This window comes from Manis pentadactyla, chromosome 10 (assembly GCF_030020395.1).
Source record: "Manis pentadactyla isolate mManPen7 chromosome 10, mManPen7.hap1, whole genome shotgun sequence".
Classification (NCBI taxonomy): domain Eukaryota; kingdom Metazoa; phylum Chordata; class Mammalia; order Pholidota; family Manidae; genus Manis; species Manis pentadactyla.
The window spans coordinates 70,946,911-70,966,762 of NC_080028.1; the positions used below are offsets into that span (position 1 = coordinate 70,946,911).

A 19,852-nucleotide genomic window follows, 5' to 3' on the forward strand; every position below is an offset into this window, starting at 1 on the left:
ACAGGTGGGGTGGGTGGGAAGAAAGCCCCCTGCCTCATCAGAACCTGGGAGATGGTGAGAAACTATCATGACAGTCTCCCAGGAGAGAGGGGGCTGGATAGGAGGTGACCTCATAGCAGCTCCTCACAAGCCTCTGCCTGCTGTCCTCTCCTGCTGGGTTCCACCAAGACACAGATTGGTTTTAGCTCGGGCCTTTGCCTACGTGACTCATTGAATATGTGCAGGATCATCAGGGCACTATGGCAGAGCTGTCCCTCTTAGGGGAAAAGGGTGGTACATTCTGTTTCTTGACCTGATGAGGGTTTAGATAACTTCAGGACATCAGAGAGTAGATGCCCTCTAGGCAGACTTGTCATTCTGGAGTATAGGAGAGAGGCGAGGGCTGGACATGGCCATCCTTGGCATAGACTGGTCTGATGAGAGCACGTGCAGCATGCATGAGGACTGAACAGAGGGCCTCAGGCAGGATCCTGGATCCACCAGCATGTACTTGGCAGGCAGAGTAGGAAAACATCCAGGAGATACTATGACTTGGCAGCCAAGGAAGAGAGTGTTTAAGGAAAGGGATGTCAGCAGTGTCGGCCACTCTGGAGGAGTAGGTAAGGCCTGAGATGTGGACTTGGGTTCAGCCTGGTAGTAGTTTTTAAAATAAATTCTTAAAAAATTATTTTTAATGTGGTAAAATACATGTAACATACAATTTACCATCCTATTTTTTAATGAACATTTCCATAGTGTTATTTACATTCACATTGTTGTGCAACCATTGCCACAATCCCTCTCCAGAATGCTTTCCATCCTGCCGAATTGAAACTGCCTGTTAGACAACTCCCATTCTCCCTGCCCCTGACCCATTCCACTTTCTGTCTCTGATTTGATTGCTCAAGTTGCCTCATATGAGTGGAATCATAGTGTTTGTCTTTTTTTTATTGGCTTAATTTCACTTACTGTAATGTCCTCAGGGTTCATCCATATTGTAGCATGCACCAGAATTTCCTTTCTTTTTAGGGCTGTATAATATCCCACTGTGTGGACAGATCACATTTTTTGTATTCATTCATCTATTGGTGGACACTTGGATTGCTTCCAACTTTTTGTTCTTGTGAAGAATGGTGCTGTGACCATGGGTGTACAAGTATTTATTTGAGATCCTTTCAGTTCCTTTAGGTATATACCCAGAAGTGGTATTGCTGGATCATATGGAAATTCTGTTTAATTTTTTGAGGAACTGCCATACAGTTTTCCACAATAACTACCACTTTACATTCCCACCAATAGGGCACAAGTGTTCCAGTTTCTCCACATTCCCCAGAAGCACCTGTCAGCCTTGATAGTAGTTTAAAGAGGTGAGCAGTTTCAGTGAGGTAAAGAGCAGAAGGAGCTAGTGAGTGGAGAGAAGTCTTTGAAGTAATTTAGCTGTGAAGAGACAAGGAGAAGGAGCAGTGGTTGCATGGAGCTTTCAGTTAAGGAAGGGGTTTCAGGAGAGGAGAGGAGAGCTATTCAAACGTTGTTGGGAGGAGAATAGAAAAGAAACTGAGTGGAGATGAGTCTCAGAGTGCTGTGCTATACAAATTTTATAAAAAGCAAGGAAAGAAGTCAGGAATTATGAGGATGCTTAATTTGATGGGTCAAGGCTACATGGGCTTCCTCAGAATTTAAATGTAGTATTGAGTTTGGCCAGCAGGTGGAGCTTTCAAAAGTTTGTGCTTTTTAAGAAGCTTCGTAGACTTGGAAACTTCAACAGATGATGTGAAGTGATGGGAAAATGGTAGGCACTGTTATTTTAGTAACTAATGAATAATTTGCCATTTGCTTGTTCCACTTTCTGAAACACAAGAAAGGTATGATTATTTCAGATACAATTATTTGGGGTTATAGATGGAAAGCCTGTGAAATTAGAGCTATTTAACTTGTTATGACATTTCAGTGCTTTTTTTTGGCTTGGGTTTTACCTATTCAAATAAGAGATGTATGACACCAATAGTTTTTTTTTTTCTAATTAGGAAGAACTGAATGATGCTGTTGGTTTTTCTAGAGTCATTCATGCCATTGCTAATTCGGTGAGTGAATCAGATGTTTTCTTTTTAACTAAAATCCTGAACATAACATTCAAGGTGAAATGCCTCATTATCATTGCAAAGTAATCATTTGGTCACATTTAAAATGTTTACCTGGTATGGAGGAAGAAGTTAGAATTTCATAAAGAGCCTATTATTATAAAGTATGACATCATAACTGATGAATTATACCCAAACCATTTTTCAGAAAGCTTTTCTCAAAAAATGCAAAGAGGATTGTATATAAGGATAAAGTCCTTACATGGCTACATGAAACTATTATTCTCAACATCTTAAGAAATAGAATAAGAAAGTAAGGAGTATGGAGAGAAACAATCATGTTTGAAGGCATTTTGTTCCTTAATTAGAAGAAAGTAGAGGATAAAAATAATTGTGTTGAGTTCTGCATAACTGCACTTGAACCTTATATCTGGTAGCCTTGATAATGTTTGGTAAGTTTTAAAATGTGTTGACCATTTGTGTAAATGTCACACACAGAGCGTTCTGTGATAGACATGGCAGACCTTTTTCCTTGTTTTCTGAGTCCTTTTGGAAAAGAGGCATCAAAGTCTTACATAGATGAACTGGCTCATGCTGCTGATTGTTTTGAAAGTACACACCCAAGTCAGACTGCTTTCTGGGATGCTGAATTGCCTGGAGTCGAAGACTTTTTTTGACTGGCTGGCCACGGGAGAAGGAATTGTCTCCTTGGAGAAGGAATCATCTTGTCCCTTAGATGCTGAGCTTTGCGTCAGGGAAGCCTTTAGGCCACAGAGGCCCTATCAGAGTTCCATGGTCTCTCACCAGCAGGTGCAGGCTTGTCAAGATAGGAGCACTTGAGGCCGAGCCTCTACCTCACTGTCCTTGAGCGGGAAAAACAGAGCTTTCTCTAGGGTAAGTGAGGTAATCAGAACGGAGTAGAAAGCTGAAAGAGCCTGGATAGTAAGAGAGGTGTGAGTCTCTTCAGAAGTGGTTAGAACAACAGGTATCCACAAAGGCAGGAGTTTTGAGTCACGTTTGCTTACATTATTCATACTTAAGCCAGCAGACTTCAGATGAGTGGATGATTTGATTGAGGCTGGCCCTGAAATACAGACATGGGACATTGGTTGGCTTGTGCTCTCTTACAGCCATCAAGATAGTTTAGTTAGCTTCTCCAGGATTGGGATATTTGTTTGCTTTGTTCAAATTCAGATAGCTTGCTGTTTTCTGTTTTTCTTCTCTTATCTTTCTTCTACAGAGTAATTCGTAGTAGTGTTGCTGACCATTTGTAGTTAAGTCACAAAGTATACTATGAAAAAAGCTCTGTTTACCCTAGTGATCCAGACATTTAAAATTTAAGTCACATGCCTTAAAAATACTAACACACATAACATCTATAAAGCCCATGAACAGTAAACGCTCTTAAATATTTGTATCACCAAATTCTTTTCCTGTCACTCTTAATAGTAATCTATATTTTCTATGGCTTTTAAATAACACTTTTTATTTTGTACTAATTTTACACTCATAGAAAAGCTGCAGAAATAGTAGTTTCCATATATCCCTCACCTCACTACCCCTTATGTTAATACCTGTATAACCATATAGTTATGAGAACCAGGAAATTAACATCATTACAGTATTAGGAACTAAACTGTCGACTGGTGAAATTAGTTGAATTTCATTACGTTCACCAGAAAGTCCTTTTCCTGTTTGCAATTCCATCTAAGATCCCATGTTGCTCATATTTGTTATTTCTTAGTCTTTTGTGGTCTGTAACAGTCTCTTTGTCTTTCATAACCTTGATATTTTTAAAGAGTATTGATTGCAAATTTCATCATATTCCTCAGTTTGGATTTGTCTTATCTTTTTTCATGGTTGGATTGAGGATGTACAGTTTGGGCAAGAATACCTGAAAAATGATGGTTTATGATGTTGACCTTGATGACTTGGTTAAGGTGGTATCTGCTAGATTTGTACACTGTAAAGTTACAATTTTTCCCTTTGTGGTTAATAAATATCCTGGCAGAGCTATGTATTTTTTAAAATTATTTTGGTATCATTAATGTACAATTACATGAGGAACATTATGTTTACTAGACTCCCCTGATCACCAAGTCCCCCCACAAACCCCATTACAGTCGCTGTCCATCAGTGTAGTAAGATGCTGTAGAATCACTACTTGTCTTCTCTGTGTTGCACAGCCTTCCCTGTGCCCCCCCTCAACATTATACATGCTAATCATAATGCCCCTTTGTTTTTTCCCCCCCTCTTATCTCTCCCTTCCCACCAATCCTACCCAGTCCCTTTCCCTTTGGTAACTGTTAGTCCATTCTTGGGTTCTGTTATTCTGCTGCTGTTTTGTTACTTCAGTTTTTCTTTGTTCTTATACTCCACATATGAGTGAAATCATTTGGTACTTGTCTTTCTCCGCCTGGCTTATTTCACTGAGCATAATTCCCTCTAGCCCCATCCATGTTGTTGCAAACGGTAGGATTTGTTTTCTTCTTATGGCTGAATAATATTCCATTGTGTATATGTACCACATCTTAATCCATTCATCTACTGATGAACACTTAGGTTGCTTCCATTTCTTGGCTATTGTAAATAGTGCTGCGGTAAACATAGGGGTGCATCTGTCTTTTTCAAACTGGGCTGCTGTATTCTTAGAGTAAATTCCTAGAAGTGGGATTCCTGGGTCAAATGGTATTTCTGTTTTGAGCTTTTTGAGGAACCTCCATATTGCTTTCCACAATGATTGAACTATTTTACATTCCCACCAGCTGTGTATGAGGGTTTCTCTTTCTCCACAACCTCGCCAACATTTGTTGTTGTTTGTCTTTTGGATGTTGGCCATCCTAAGTGGTGTGAGGTGATATCTCATTGTCTTTTTAAATTGCATTTCTCTGATGACTAGCAATGTGGAGCATCTTTTCATGTGTCTGTTGGCTATCTGAATTTCTTCTTTGCAGAAGTGTCTGTTCAGCTCCTTTGCCCATTTTTTAATTGGATTATTTGCTTTTTGTTTGTGGAGATATGTGAGCTCTTTATATATTTTGGATGTCAACCCTTTATCGGATCTGTCATTTATGAATATATTCTCCCACACTGTAGGATACCTTTTTGTTCTAATGATGGTGCCCTTTGCTGTACAGAAGCTTTTCAGCTTGATATAGTCCCACTTGTTCATTTTTGCTTTTGTTTCTCTTGCCCGGGGAGATATTTTCATGAAGAAGTCGCTCATGTTTATGTCCAAGAGATTTTTGCCTACGTTTTTTTCTAAGAGTTTTATGGTTTCATGGCTTACATTCAGGTCTTTGATCCATTTCGAATTTACTTTTGTGTATGGGGTTAGGCAATGATCCAGTTTCATTCTTTTTTTTTTTTTTTTTTATTTCTACAATATTGGAATTCTTTTTTTTTTTATTTTTATTTTTATTTTTTATTGAAGGGTAGTTGACAACAGCATTGCATTACATTAGTTTCAGGTGTACAACACAGCGACTCAACATTTATATACATGATATTTCTAGGTACCAGGTATCACCATACCAAGTTGTTACAATATTTTGACTATATTCCTTATGCTATACATTACATCCCGGTTACTTATTTATTTTACAATTGGAAGTGTGTTTATATATATATATATATATATATATATATATATATATTGTGAGGGCATCTCTCATATTTATTGATCAAATAGTTGTTAACCACAACAAATCTCTGTATAGGGGGGTCAATACTCAATGCACAATCATTAATCCACCCCAAGCCCAATTTTCGTCAGTCTCCAATCTTCTGATGCATAACGAACAAATTCTTACATGGAGTACAAATTCTTATATAGTGAATAAGTTACATGGTGAACAGTGCAAGGGCAGTCATCATAGAAGCTTTCGGTTTTGTTAATGCATTATGAACTATACACAGTTCAAATATGAATATTCATTTGATTTTTAAACCTGATTTATATGTGGATACCACATTTCTCTATTATTATTATTTTTAATAAAATGCTGAAGTGGTAGGTAGATACGAGATAAAGGTAGAAAACAGAGTTTAGTGTTGTAAGAGAGCAAATGTAGATGATCAGGTGTGTGCCTGTAGACTATGTGTTAATCCGCGCTAGACGAGGGCAATAAACATCCATGTATGCAGAAGATTTCTCTCAGAACATGAGGGGGGAGGTTCTAAGCCTCACCTCTGCTGCTCCCCATTTTCTCACCAGATGGCCCCCTGCGACTGTGCCTGTCTTAGGTTGTTCCTCCCTTGAGGAATCTTACCCGTCTCTGGCTAACCAGTCATCTTCCGGGGCCATACAGGGAAATGTTAAGTTGGTAAGTGAGAGAGAAGCCTTATCGTTTGAAAAGGTTAGCTTTTCAGTTTCATTCTTTTACATGTAGCTGTCCAGTTTTGCCAACACCAACTGTTGAAGAGTAAGTGAGCTACATTGAGACTACTAAACTTCTATTCTTTGCATCAGAATTTGCCCACTGATAGGGCATCTACCAGTGGAGCTGGCCTGCAGCTGTCATTACTGTGGTGTCCAGTTTAGAGTTTGTAGTCCCCTCTTCCTTTCTGTGTTCTTAGAATTCTTCTACAAGGAAGAGCTGTCCCTTCTTTACTGTTTATTTATCCATTTTAAAAACATTTATGTGTATGGAGTCAGGGAAATTAATTTTATTCTACAGATTATAATCTAGTATTTTTATTGTTTATTTTGTTCCACCATTGGCCATCGGAACTTCTTCAGATTGGCTCCTGCATCCCTTGACAAGGCCCCATCCATTTTTGAGTGCCTCCTTAACATTTCTGGCATCAGAAAGTATTCCAGGCACATCTTGTATTCGCCCTGCCTTAGCTCTAGAATCAGTAACTTCTCCACAGAGCCCTGGTTCCTTTTATTGGAGAATGGTGTTTAGACACTGAGATCAGCACTAGGTTACTGCTGTGGTGTTACTTAGTGCTTCTGGACCCCCTCACTGGACAGAGCTAAGAATCATATGTGTGTATAACCACATGTACACATATCTATATTTCTGTGTCTGTCATGTATATAAAAAAACGTACCTTTATATTGATACACCTTCAGTCCAGTACCACAGGGTTTATTTTTAGCCTACCCTCCTTACTTATTTGCAACTTTTTCCTCCAGCAGTGGGAAATCCAGTTCTTGGTTTCTGCATTGTCTGTGTTTAAATCTGTTCTACACATAAAGAGGCTTCAGACTCACTACTCCTCCCCTGTGAGAAGCACTCTTGTTGCCAAGACTGTATGTGTCACATGCAGATCTTTTGTCTTTAGCCCTAGAGCATCTAGTCAGGATGTGTTTGCATAGTTGCTCCTTTTCTTCCCTGCCTTCTGCAGTGCGGTTATGGGGTTCATTTATGATTCAGTTAGGTTCATCTTCTAGCATTGGTATTCCATTTTGGGTTCCCTCCACTTCTTTTCTGTGGTTTCAATCAGTACATAGTATTTTAGCATTACCTAGGCATTCAAGAATGGCCACAAACACTAAGCCAAAAGGACAGCTTGTCTGTTGGATTTGGGAGATTTTACATAGAATTATTTATTTCAGAGAATTATGTTTAGCCCTAAGTCAAGGAGTATTACTCTGAAGGTCACCGAGACATAGTGAAAAGCTCCACTCTGATGACCAGTTGCTTTATATTAAAAATGATGTCACCTGGCTGGCTAAATCTTAAGTTCATGTTGCCTTTTGATAGCTTAGTTTTTATCAAAGTGGAAAAATTTATCACACATATATTGTATGTCTATTGGTTGAAAAGCAGTGTGTTTCATTGGAAATGGTATTTAAGAACATGCTCGATGAATTTTGACATAGATGATGAAGGAAATGAAAATTTATTCTGTTTAGTAAAATTAGAATTGAGCTATTTTTACCTTTTAGTGTCATTATAAATGTACCTCTTAAAAATAAATGAGTTGTTTTCAAGAATACAGTCCTAAAACAGTTTGTTCACAAATTATTTGACAGTTCAGGGTACTTAGCATTTTCAGTTAACTTTTTGAGCCCGTCAATAAAAACTTACTACTTCTGATTCTCAAGGGTGGCAAGACGAATAAAATATTAAAAAATCCATGAAAGCAAAATCATTTGGAGCTTTTACTTTGCATTCAGATTTAACACCCCAATATTGAATTTATGTATTTATTTGTGTGTGTTATAAGTTTTTTTTTAATGTCCAAAAGTAAGCTTAATACAAAATCCTCATGGGATCTGAACCATACATTTCATTCTCAAGTCCCCCATCTAATTTTGTACCAAGAAGTCTTTTTCCTAACCTTGACTTTCTTTAGGGAAAACTCGTCATTGGACACAACATGCTTTTGGATGTCATGCACACAGTCCATCAGTTCTACTGCCCTCTGCCTACGGTAAGTGACTTGTCAGCCTGTGTCAAAAATTCATGATTCTTTATACTGAGGAAGTGTTGTCTACTTGGGGACTATTCCCTTGTTCCCAGAGACACAATCTCATGTGTGTGGTTGTACATTTTTGCAGAGATGTACATACAAGCCATTTTAGGGGTCATCAGTTGTCTGCCATTGGCAGAGCAAGGTTAAACATTTTCTTCATCCTGACGTCAGGGGTTTGCACAACTAGTGCTGGGCAGGGGTTCCTTGGCCACAGGGGCTGAGGGGCCGACTTCTCATTTGGTACTGGTAACATTAGACATAACAGGGCCATTGGAAGTGAGTGGTGCTTTAGGTCAACTGATCTAGATCAGGTCCTACAAGATTCTTGATTATTTCTTGCTAGGCTGCTTCTCCAAGAGTCTCTGCTGACCTTTTCACTCTGGGAGCCAAGTCATCTCAGTGCATCAAAGCATGAGATTCTTCAGCTCCCCAGGAAAAGAGCTTTTCTTTCTCTTCCTCTTCTGCTCCCTCACTCTGTACATGGCCTCATCTCTCTTCCCCGTCACTTTGTCCTCCACTCTCCTTTCTTTTTTCTCTGTCCTTTAAAGATCTTACCCACTTTCATAACTTCGTCTGAAGACACCGACATTTTTATCTCCAGCTGTGATGTCTCCTAAGATCTGGGTATGCAGTCCATGCTAGACTCCACACATCTCCACCTGGATAGTCTTCAGACCAGCAGGTGTTTAAAATGTACATGTCTCAGTCAGGATATGTTAGTTTACACCACCTTTCCTTCTCATAGTTCCCAAACCAGTTCTTTCTCCTGGTTCCTATATTATGTATGATAACCAGTCACCAGTATTGTTGTTAACATTGGTTTGGCTCTTCTGCTGTCCCCCAGATCTGATTAGTTAGAAAATCCTGGCAGTTTTGTCTCCATGCTGTCTTTCAAATGTGTGTTCTTCCCATTTTGATTGCAAGTAGCCTTATTTCAGGCAGGATTCCCTGTTTCACTTTAACCTCCAGCCCATTCTTTAAACAAAGGATTGGCAAAGTTTTTCTACAAAGGGCCAGATCCTAAAATATGTTGGGCTTTCCAGGCTGAACAGTCTCTGTCACAACCCTCCACACTGCTATTGTAGCCAGAAAACTGACATAGAATGTGTAAACAAGTGGTGTGTCTTTGTGCCAATAACATTTTATTAAAAAAAAATAAGTGGTGGACTAGAATTGGGCTGGCAGGCCATAGTTGGCCAACCACTGCTTTAAACTGCCTTCAGATTAATCTTCCCTTGCTTCTGGATTGGAAGACACCTATGTTAGAGCTCAGTCTCATTTGTACATCTGCAAAACCTCAGATACTTCACATTTCTTATAGGACGTGGTTCAGTCAGTATCTTGATGAGTTCCCTTTGGAAAAGTTCAGCACAGCCCAGGCAGGAATACAGTGGATCTGTTGCTCTCCTTGTCCTATTTCTGCAACCTTATGGTCATTGCTACTTTTCAAGACAATCGTGTCACCCTCTGGGACTCAAAGGCTTCAAAGTTGTGAGTCTCAAAACAAACGTGGTAGGTGTGAAGTTCGCATTATATAAATCTGAAGAGCTAATGCTTCAGATCAGCCACTTCTGTTGGCCAGATAGACCAAAGTAACAGCTCCTCTCATGACTTTCTGACCTTTAAAGCAGGGAAGTTATCAGTAAGGAAAGAGAAACACACCAGAGCTTGGCATATTGGAGACATTAAATATTGATTTAACAACTGAGTATCTTCTGACTGTGCCAGCTTTATAACCTTCTGATGTGTGGCTCTGTTCACATCACTGAGCCTGCTCAAAATTCTGAACTAATCCCACATTCTTTGTTTTCTATAGAGTTGATTCTTTTTAGCTTGGCATATTAAGCTTTCTGTGATCTGATCCAACCTTCTGTAGTCCGCCTGCTTGTTACTCTCTTTATTTCCAGCTAGACTGGCTTGTGTGTTGCCTGGGAAGTGCTTCGTATTTTTGCATGACTGTGGTGTTGATGTGTAATTCTCCAGCTTGATTTGCTCTAGCTTTTCTCAATGTCTGTTGTACAACTTTACCTATTGCACCAAGGTGCAGCTCATGCCTCTTCCATGAGGTTTTCCCTGCTTCTGCTTTGCCCAAGAGGTGATCTTTCCTTTCTTTCAACTCCCACCGAATTGTGTACCTCTTAGGGTGCATATATTTTGTTTCTACAGCCTACCTGCTTCTTCTGCTGGGTGATTAACTCCTTGGATAAGGAGTGTGACCTTTTTATTATCTTTGTCTTAATGCCTAGCATAGCGCTTCTTCTGCAAGCACTTAATAAATGGTACCTTGGATAATTCTGGTTTTGAATCAGATTTTAGTAGAAAGAGCATGTGATTTGTTGCAGAATAGGAGGTGGGTTAGGATAAGTGGTTTCATCCCTTGCTTTATTACTGACGTGACCTGAATAAGTTACTTCTTTGTGTTCTGTCATTGTCGGATAAAATGTTTTCTTCCATCTACCTTTGGAAAAAGTGACGAAAATAGGTGAGAAAACATATTTAAAATGATAGAATTGGTAGGCTGGAAGATGGCGGCATGAATAGGGCAGCGGAAATCTCCTCCCAAAACCATATATATATTTTTGAAAATACAACAAATAAAACTACGCCTAACAGAGAGACCAGAGGATACAGTACAACAGCCAGGCTACATCTACATCTGTGATATTGCAGCTTCTCACGAAGGGGGTAAGATACAAGCTGCGGCCCGGCAAGGCCCGAGCGCTCCCCCAACCTCAGCTCCCCAGTGGGAGGAGAGGAGTCGGAGCGGGTAGGGAGTGGGAGCCCAGGACTGCTAAATACCCAGCCCTAGTCATCTGCACCGGGAGCGCAGACACACATTGCATGGTGTGCAGGATGTCAGGGAAATAGAAAAGTAAAATCTGCAAGCAGGTCCCCGCAGCCAGTGCCCCTGGAACAAAAGAAAAGCGAGTGCTTTTTGAAAGTCTTAAAGGGACAGGGGCCTCACAGCTGGACAGAATCATCCCAGCACACTCAGCTCAGCAGCTGGGAATCCCAGGGAACTCTACCCCAGCTCTCTGGGAGGCAATGCAGCCCTGAAGCCCCTCATGGCGATAAGCAGCCTGACGTTCATTCCCCATCCTGCATGGCCCTGGAAGAGCAGCCTGGGAGTGGCCACACCCACAGCAGCCACTCAGAGCCTCCTCCCAGTGCACAGCCCCCAAGGCCAGACCCGGGACTGCTGCCAGCGCACAGCTGGCCGGGCAGGGCGTGAAGGGGCACTGTTCTCACACCTGGCACGACTGCCTCTCCCCGCAGGGCTCTGGGCTGCCCCGAGGGCTGCTCCCAGAGTGCGGATAACTGGCACAGACAGTGGAGAAGGGCAGGGCGACCAGCAAGCAGGAAAGAACTTTGTTCTCCCAGCTAACACATGGTGCTACCTGCCTATGACTCCCTCTATCGCCATGAAAAGGCAGAAGAATTTGGTCCAGTCCAGAATCACCCAGACAACCCCTGAGACAGGCCCTAGAGAGAGATTTAACCAATCTTCCTGAAAAAGAATTCAAAATAAAGGTCATAACCATGATGATGGACCTGCAGAGAAATATGGAAGAGCTAAAGGATCTAGTTGGGAGAGAGAATACAGAAATAAAACAATCTCTGGAAGGACTTAAGAGCAGACTGGATGAGGTGCAAGAGGTCATTAATGCAATAGAAATCAGAGAATAGAAATACAGGCAAGCTGAGGCAGAGAGAGATAAAAGGATATCCAGGAATGAAAGAATATTAAGAGAACTGTGTGACCAATCCAAATGGAACAATATTTGCATTATAGGGGTACCAGAAAAAATTAGAGAAAGGGATAGAAAGTGTCTTTGAAGAAATAATTGCTGAAAACTTCCCCAAAATGGGGAAGGAAATAGTCTCTCAGACCATGGAAGCACACAGATCTCCCAACACAGGGGACCCAAGGAGGACAACACCAAGACATATAATAATTAAAATGGCAAAGATCGAAGACAAAGACAGAGTATTAAAGGCAGCCAGAGAGAGAAAAGAGGTCACGTACAAAGGAAAACCCGTCAGGCTATCATCAGACTTCTCAACAGAAACCTTACAGGCCAGAAGAGAATGGCATGATATATTTAATGCAATGAAACAGAAGGGCCTTGAACCGAGGATACTGTATCCAGCATGATTATCATTTAAATATGAAGGAGGGTTTAAACAATTCCCAGACAAGCAAAAGTTGAGGGAATTTGCCTCTAGAGCCTTAGGAGTGCTCTAAGATGGAAGCACTCCTAAAGCTAAATAGATGTCATCAGAGAAAATAAAATCACAGCGAAGAAAGTAGACCAACCAAATAATAACTAAAGGCAAAAAATAAAATCAACTATGCACAAAAGCAGTCAAAGGAAACACAAAAGAGTACAGATAAAAATACCTACCATATAAAGAATGGAGAAGGAGGAATAAGAAGGGAGAAAAATAAAGAATCATCAGACTGGGTTTATAATAGCTTAATAAGTGAATTAAGCTAGACGATTAGATAGTAAAGAAGCTACCCTTGAACCTTTGGTAACCACGAATCTAAAGTCTGCAATGGCAGTAAGTACATATCTTTCAATAATCACCCTAAATGTAAATGGACAGAGTGCACCAATCAAAAGACACAGAGTAATAGAATGGATAAAAAAGCAACACCCATCTATATGCTGCTTACAAGAGACTCACCTCAAACCCAAAGACATGCACAGACTAAAAGTCAAGGGATGGAAAAAGATATTTCATGCAAACAATAGGGAGAAAAAAGTAGCTGTTGCAGTACTTGTATCAGACAAAATAGACTTCAAAACAAAGAAAGTAACAAGAGATAAAGAAGGATATTACATAATGATAAAGGGGTAAGTCCAACAAGAGGATATAACCATTATAAATATATATGCACCCAATACAGAAGCACCAGCATATGTGAAAGAAGTACTAACAGAATTAAATGAGGAAATAAAGTGCAATGCATTCGTTCTAGGAGCCTTCAACACAGCACGCACTTCAAAGGACAGATCCACCAGACAGAAAATAAGTAAGGACACAGAGGCACTGAACAACACACTAAAACAGATGGACCTAATAGACATCTATAGAACTCTATAGCAAAAAGCAGCAGGATACACATTCTTCTCAAGTGCACATGGAACATTTTCCAGAATAGACCACATACTAGGCCACAAAATGAGCCTCAGTAAATTCAAAAAGATTGAAAGTCTACCAACCAACTTCTCAGACCACAAAGGTAAAAAACTAGAAATAAATTGTACAAAGAAAACAAAAAGGCTCACAAACACATGGAGGCTTAACAACATGCTTCTAAATAATCAATGAATCAATGACCAAATTAAAACAGAGATCAAGCAATACATGGACACAAATGACAATGACAGCACAAAGCCCCAACTTCAGTGGGACGCAGCAAAAGCAGTTCTAAGAGGAAAGTATATAGCAATCCAGGCCTATTTAAAGAAGGAAGAACAATCCCAAATGAACATACTAAAGTCACAATTACTGAGATTGAAAAAGAAGAACAAATGAGGCCCAAAGTCAGCAGCAGGAGGGACATAATAAAAATCAGAAAAGAAAGAAATAAAATTGAGAAAAATAAAACAATAGAAAAAAAAATCAATGAAACCAGAGCTGGTTCTTTGAGAAAATAAACAAAATAGATAATCCCCCAGCCAGACTTATTCAGAGAAAAAGAGAATCTACACACGTAAACAGAATCAGAAATGAGAAAGGAAAAGTCACAACAGACCCCACAGAAATACAAAGAATCATTAGAGAATACTATGAGAATCTATATGCTAACATGCTGGAAAACCTAGAACAAATGGACAACTTCCTAGAAAAATACAACCTTCCAAGACTGACCAAGGAAGAAACAGAGAAAATCTTAACACCAATTACCAGCAATGAAATTGAATCAGTAATCAAAAAACTACCCAAGAACAAAACCCCCTGGCCAGATGGATATACTGCTGGATTATATCAGACATATAGAGAAGACATAATACCCATTCTTCTTAAAGTTTTCCAAAAAATAGAAGAGGAGGGAATATTTCTAAACTCATTGTATGATGCCAGCATCAATCTAATACCAAAACCAGGCAAAGACCCCACCAAAAAAGAAAATTACAGACCAATATCCCTGGCGAACATAGATGCAAAAAATACTCAACAAAATATTAGCAAACCGAATTCAAAAATACATCAAGAGGATCATACACCGTGATCAAGTGGGATTCATCCCAGGGATGCAAGGATGGTACAACATTCGAAAATCCATTAACATCACCCACCACATCAACAAAAAGAAGGACAAAAACCGCATGATCATCTCCATAGATGCTGAAAAAGCATTTGACAAAAATTTAACATCCATTCATGATAAAAACTCTCAACAAAATGGGTATAGAGGACAAGTACCTCAACATAATAAAGGCCATATATGACAAACCTACAGCCAACATCATGCTTAACAGTGAGAAGCTGAAAGCCTTTCCTCTAAGATTGGGAACAAGATGTTATTCAACATAGTACTGGAGGTCCTAGCCACAGCAATCAGACAAAACAAAGAAATACAAGGCATCCAGACTGGTAAAGAAGAAGGAAACTGTCACTTTTTGCAGATGATATGATAATTGTACATAAAAAACCCTAAAGACTCCACTCTAAAACTACTAGAACTAATATCAGAATTCAGCAAAATTGCAGGATACAAAGTTAATACACAGAAATCTGTTGCTTTCCTATACACTAATGATGAACCAGCAGAAAGAGAAATCAGGAAAACAATTCCATTAACAATTGCATCAAAAAGAATAAAATACCTAGGAATAAACCTAACCAAGGAAGTGAAAGACCTATACCCTGAACACTATAAGACACTCTTAAGACAAAGTAAAGAGGACACTAACAAATGGAAACTCATCCCATGGTCTTGGCTAGGAAGAATTAATATTGTCTAAATGGCCATCCTGCCTATAGCAATCTTCAGATTCAATGCAATGCCTATCAAAATACCAACAGCATTCTTCAACTAACTGAAACAAATAGTTTTAAAATTCATATGGAACCACCAAAGACCGCTAATAGCCAAAGCAATCCTGAGAAGGAAGAATAAAGCAGTGGGCATCTCACTTGCCAACTTGAAACTCTACTACAAAGCCACAGTAATCAAGACAATTTGGTACAGGCACAAGAACAGACCCACAGACCAGTGGAATAGGATAGAAAGTCCAGATATTAACCAACCATATATAGTCAATTAATATATGATAAAGGAGCCATGGATACACTATGGGGAAATGACAGCCTCTTCAACAGCTGGTGTTGGCAAAACTGTACAGCTACATGTAATAGCATGAAACTGGATCATTGTCTAACCCCATACACAAAAGTAAATTCGAAATGGATCAAAGACCTGAATGTAAGTCATGAAACCATAAAACTCTTAGAAAAAAACATAGGCAAAAATCTCTTGGACATAAACATGAGCAACTTCTTCATGTACGTATCTCCTTGGGCAAGGGAAACAAAAACAAAAATAAACAAGTGGGACTATATCAAGCTGAAAAGCTTCTGTACAGCAAAGGACACCATCAACAGAACAAAAAGGCATCCTACAGTATGGGAGGGTATATTCATAAATGACAGATCTGATAAAGGGTTGACATCCAAAATATATAAAGAGCTCATATACCTCAACAAACAAAAAGCAAATAATCTAATTAAAAAATGGGGAGAGGAGCTGAACAGACACTTCTCCAAAGAAGAGATTCAGGTAGCCAACAGACACATGAAAAGATGGTCCACATCACCAGTCATCAGGGAAATGCAAATTAAAACCACAATGAGATATCACCTCACACCACTTAGGATTGCCACCATCCAAAAGACAAACAACAACAAATGTTGGCGAGGTTGTAGAGAAAGGGGAACCCTCATACACTTCTGGTGGGAATGTAAACTAGTTCAACCATTGTGGAAAGCCGTATGGAGGTTCCTCAAAAAACTTAAAATAGAAATAACATTTGACCAAGGAATTCCACTCTTAGGAATTTACACTAAGAATGCAGCAGCCCAGTTTGAAAAAGACATATGCACCCCTATGTTTATCGCAGCAGTATTTACAATAGCCAGGAAATGGAAGCAACCTAAGTTTCCCTCAGTAGATGAATGGATAAAGAAGATGTGGTACATATACACAATGGAATATTATCCAGCCATAAGAAGAAAACAAATCCTACCATTTGCAACAAAATGGATGGAGCTAGAGGCTATTATGCTCAGTGAAATAAGCCAGGCGGAGAAAGACAAGTATCAAATGATTTCACTCATCTGTGGGGTATAAGAACAAAGAAAAAACTGAAGGAACAAAACAGCAGCAGACTCACAGAACCCATGAATGGATTCACAGTTACCAAAGGGAAAGGGACTCGGGCAGATGGGTGGGAAGGGAGGGATAAGTAGGGGGAAAAAAGAAAGGGGTCATTACCATTGGCATGTATAATGTGCAAGGGTGGGGGCACAAGGAGGGCTGTGCAACAAAGAGAAGACAAGTAGTGATTCTACAGCATCTTATTACGCTGATGGATAGTGACTGCAATGCGTACGTGGGGGGAACTTAGTGATGGGGGGAGTCTAGTAAACATAATGTTTGTAATGTAATTGTAGATTAATGATACCAAAAAAAAAAAAAAAAGGAACAACAGACACACAGAACCCAAGAATGAGCTAACAGTTACCAAAGAGAAAGGGACTGGGGAGGATGGGTGGGAAGGGAGGGATAAGGGGGGTGGGGGGAAGAAAGGGGGCATTATGATTAGCATGTATGATGAGGGGGCGTCACAGGGAGGGCTGTGCAACACAGAGAAGACAAGTAGTGATTCTATAGCATTAGCATCTTACTACACTGATGGACAGAGATTGTAATCAGGTATGTTGTGGGGACTTGGTGATGGGGGGAGTCTAGTAACCATAATGTTACTCATGTAATTGTAGATGAATGATATCAAAATATAAATGAATGAATGAATGAATGAATGAACAAATGAATGAATAAATAAATAAATAAAATATGATAGAATTTTTACATGGACCATTACCAAATTTTGCTTTTAAAAATACACTGAAGAATCTGTATTTTGGTGCTACCTTTTATGGAGGTGTCTCTTTTTAAGAATCTTTGGTACATCAGCATGACCTTTAAGAGGCATTGTTCTAGAACTCTGCTACATGCTAGCCCTGGAAATAGCCATAATTGTAATTTTTTTCTTGCCTGTGTGGCTTTGTGATGGTATTGAGAGATTACAGACAGTCATTATTGCATTTGTGCTTAACTTAGCATTGAATCCACTTATTCATGTAGTGTCCATTAATTTTACGATAGCCATTGAAGCACCTATTTCAGACTAGCTAAATATAGTCTGTATTTACAGGCTTGAAAAGCTAATTGAAAATGGCTGTTTCCTCTGAAGCATGAATAATGTTGAAGTGAAGTGTAGTTACAAACGGTCAGGAGTACAACTACTCAGTCCAGCATGGCAATTATGTATGTAAATCTAATGCAGAATTAGAGCAATTTTATTTCAGCTTTAGACTTTCTGATCAAAATAAACTTGGGAAATGAATTATCTGATTTAGGCACTTGCTATTCGTGCCACTTCAGCAATTTTCTGAGTAGGTAAAGCAGGAATTGTGTGTATTGTCAAGTCTGCTTTAGTGGCCATTTTAACTTAACGTTTCAATGGTGTGCTCAGTAAAAGTAAAACCTAGTTTATAGTATGTCCATTTCTTGGATGAACCATTTTATTTAAATATCTCTACTAGTCTCATGATGAATTTATGTAATAGAGCTATTATTACTCAGTTTTCTACATTAATAGAAACCTTTTCCTTCTCTTTCAGCCATAAAATGCTTAAATTTGTCTATTTTGATAATGCAAAGGTTTTTTATCAGGTCATGTGATTCCTAATCAGTAAGGAAATTATGAGGATTTTTGAAAAGTAATTATTAACTAGAAGTAGGTCTGGCAAAATAGCTTGAAGGCCTTCGTGAAGTATCACTGTTTGTTTGAGATGACAGCTATGGAACTTGAAATAATTTATGCATGTGTTTTTTTAAATTATTATTTTATTTTGATATCATTAATGTACAGTTACTTGAACAACATTATGGTTAGTAGACTCCCCCATTATCAAGTTCCCCCCACATACGCCATTACAGTCACTGTACATCAGCGTAGTAAAATGCTATAGAATCATTCCTTGTCTTCTCTGTATATACTGCCTTCCCCATGTCCCCACCCCCTACATTATGTGTACTAATTGTAATGCCCTGTTTTCCCCCTTATCTCTCCCTTCCCACCCATCCTCCCCAGTCCCTTTCCCTTTGGTAACTGTTAGTCCATTCTTGGGTTCTGTGGGTCTGCTGCTGTTTTGTTCCTTCAGTTTTTTCTTTGTTGTTATACTCCACAGATGAGTGAAATCATTTGATAGTTGTCTTTCTCCGCCTGGCTTATTTCACTGAGCATAATTCCCTCTAGCCCCATCCATGTTGTTGCAAATGGTAGGATTTGTTTTCTTCTTATGGCTGGATAATATTCCATTGTGTATATGTACCACATCTTCTTTATCCATTCATCGACTGATGGACACTTAGGTTGCTTCCATTTCTTGGCTATTGTAAATAGTGCTGCAATAAACATAGGGGTGCATATGTCTTTTTCAATCTGGGCTGCTGTATTCTTAGGGTAAATTCCTAGAAGTGGGATTCCTGGGTCAAATGGTATTTCTGTTTTGATTTTTTTGAGGAACCTCCATACAGCTTTCCACAATGGTTGAACTAGTTTACATTCCCACCAGTAGTGAAGGAGAGTTCCTATTTCTCCACAACCTTGCCATCATTTGTTGTTGTTTGTCTTTTGGATGTTGGCCATCCTAAGTGGTGTGAGGTGATATCTCATTGTGGTTTTAATTTGCATTTCCCTGATGATTAGCCATGTGGAGCATCTTTTCATGTGTCTGTTGGCCATCTGAATTTCTTGACAAGTGTCTTTTCAGCTCCTCTGCCCATTTCTTAATTGGATCATTTGCTTTTTGTTTGTTGAGGTGTGTGAGCTCTTTATATATTTTGGATGTCAACCCTTTATCGGATCCGTCATTTATGAATATATTCTCCCATACCATAGGATGTCTTTTTGTTCTACTGATGGTATCTTTTGCTGTACAGAAGCTTTTCAGCTTGATATAGTCCCACTTGTTCATTTTTGCTTTTGTTTCCCTTGCCTGGGGAGATATGTTCATGAAGAAGTTGCTCATGTTTATGTCCAAGAGATTTTTGCCTATGTTTT

General features: G+C 39.3%; 1 protein-coding gene across 8 annotated transcripts in view; it reads left to right on the forward strand.

Moving 5' to 3' along the window:
- Nucleotides 1-19,852, forward strand: part of PARN (poly(A)-specific ribonuclease) — a 188,574-nt gene that overhangs the window by 15,243 nt on the left and 153,479 nt on the right. For all 8 annotated transcript variants that reach the window (XR_008992103.1, XR_008992104.1, XM_057486946.1 and 5 more), the window contains 2 exons: nucleotides 2,004-2,060; nucleotides 8,367-8,444. Coding sequence is in view for 6 of the 8 variants with exons in the window: in XM_057486946.1 (XP_057342929.1) it covers nucleotides 2,004-2,060; nucleotides 8,367-8,444 (135 nt within the window). In the remaining 2 variants the exon portion in view is untranslated. The remainder of the gene's footprint in view (nucleotides 1-2,003; nucleotides 2,061-8,366; nucleotides 8,445-19,852) is intronic.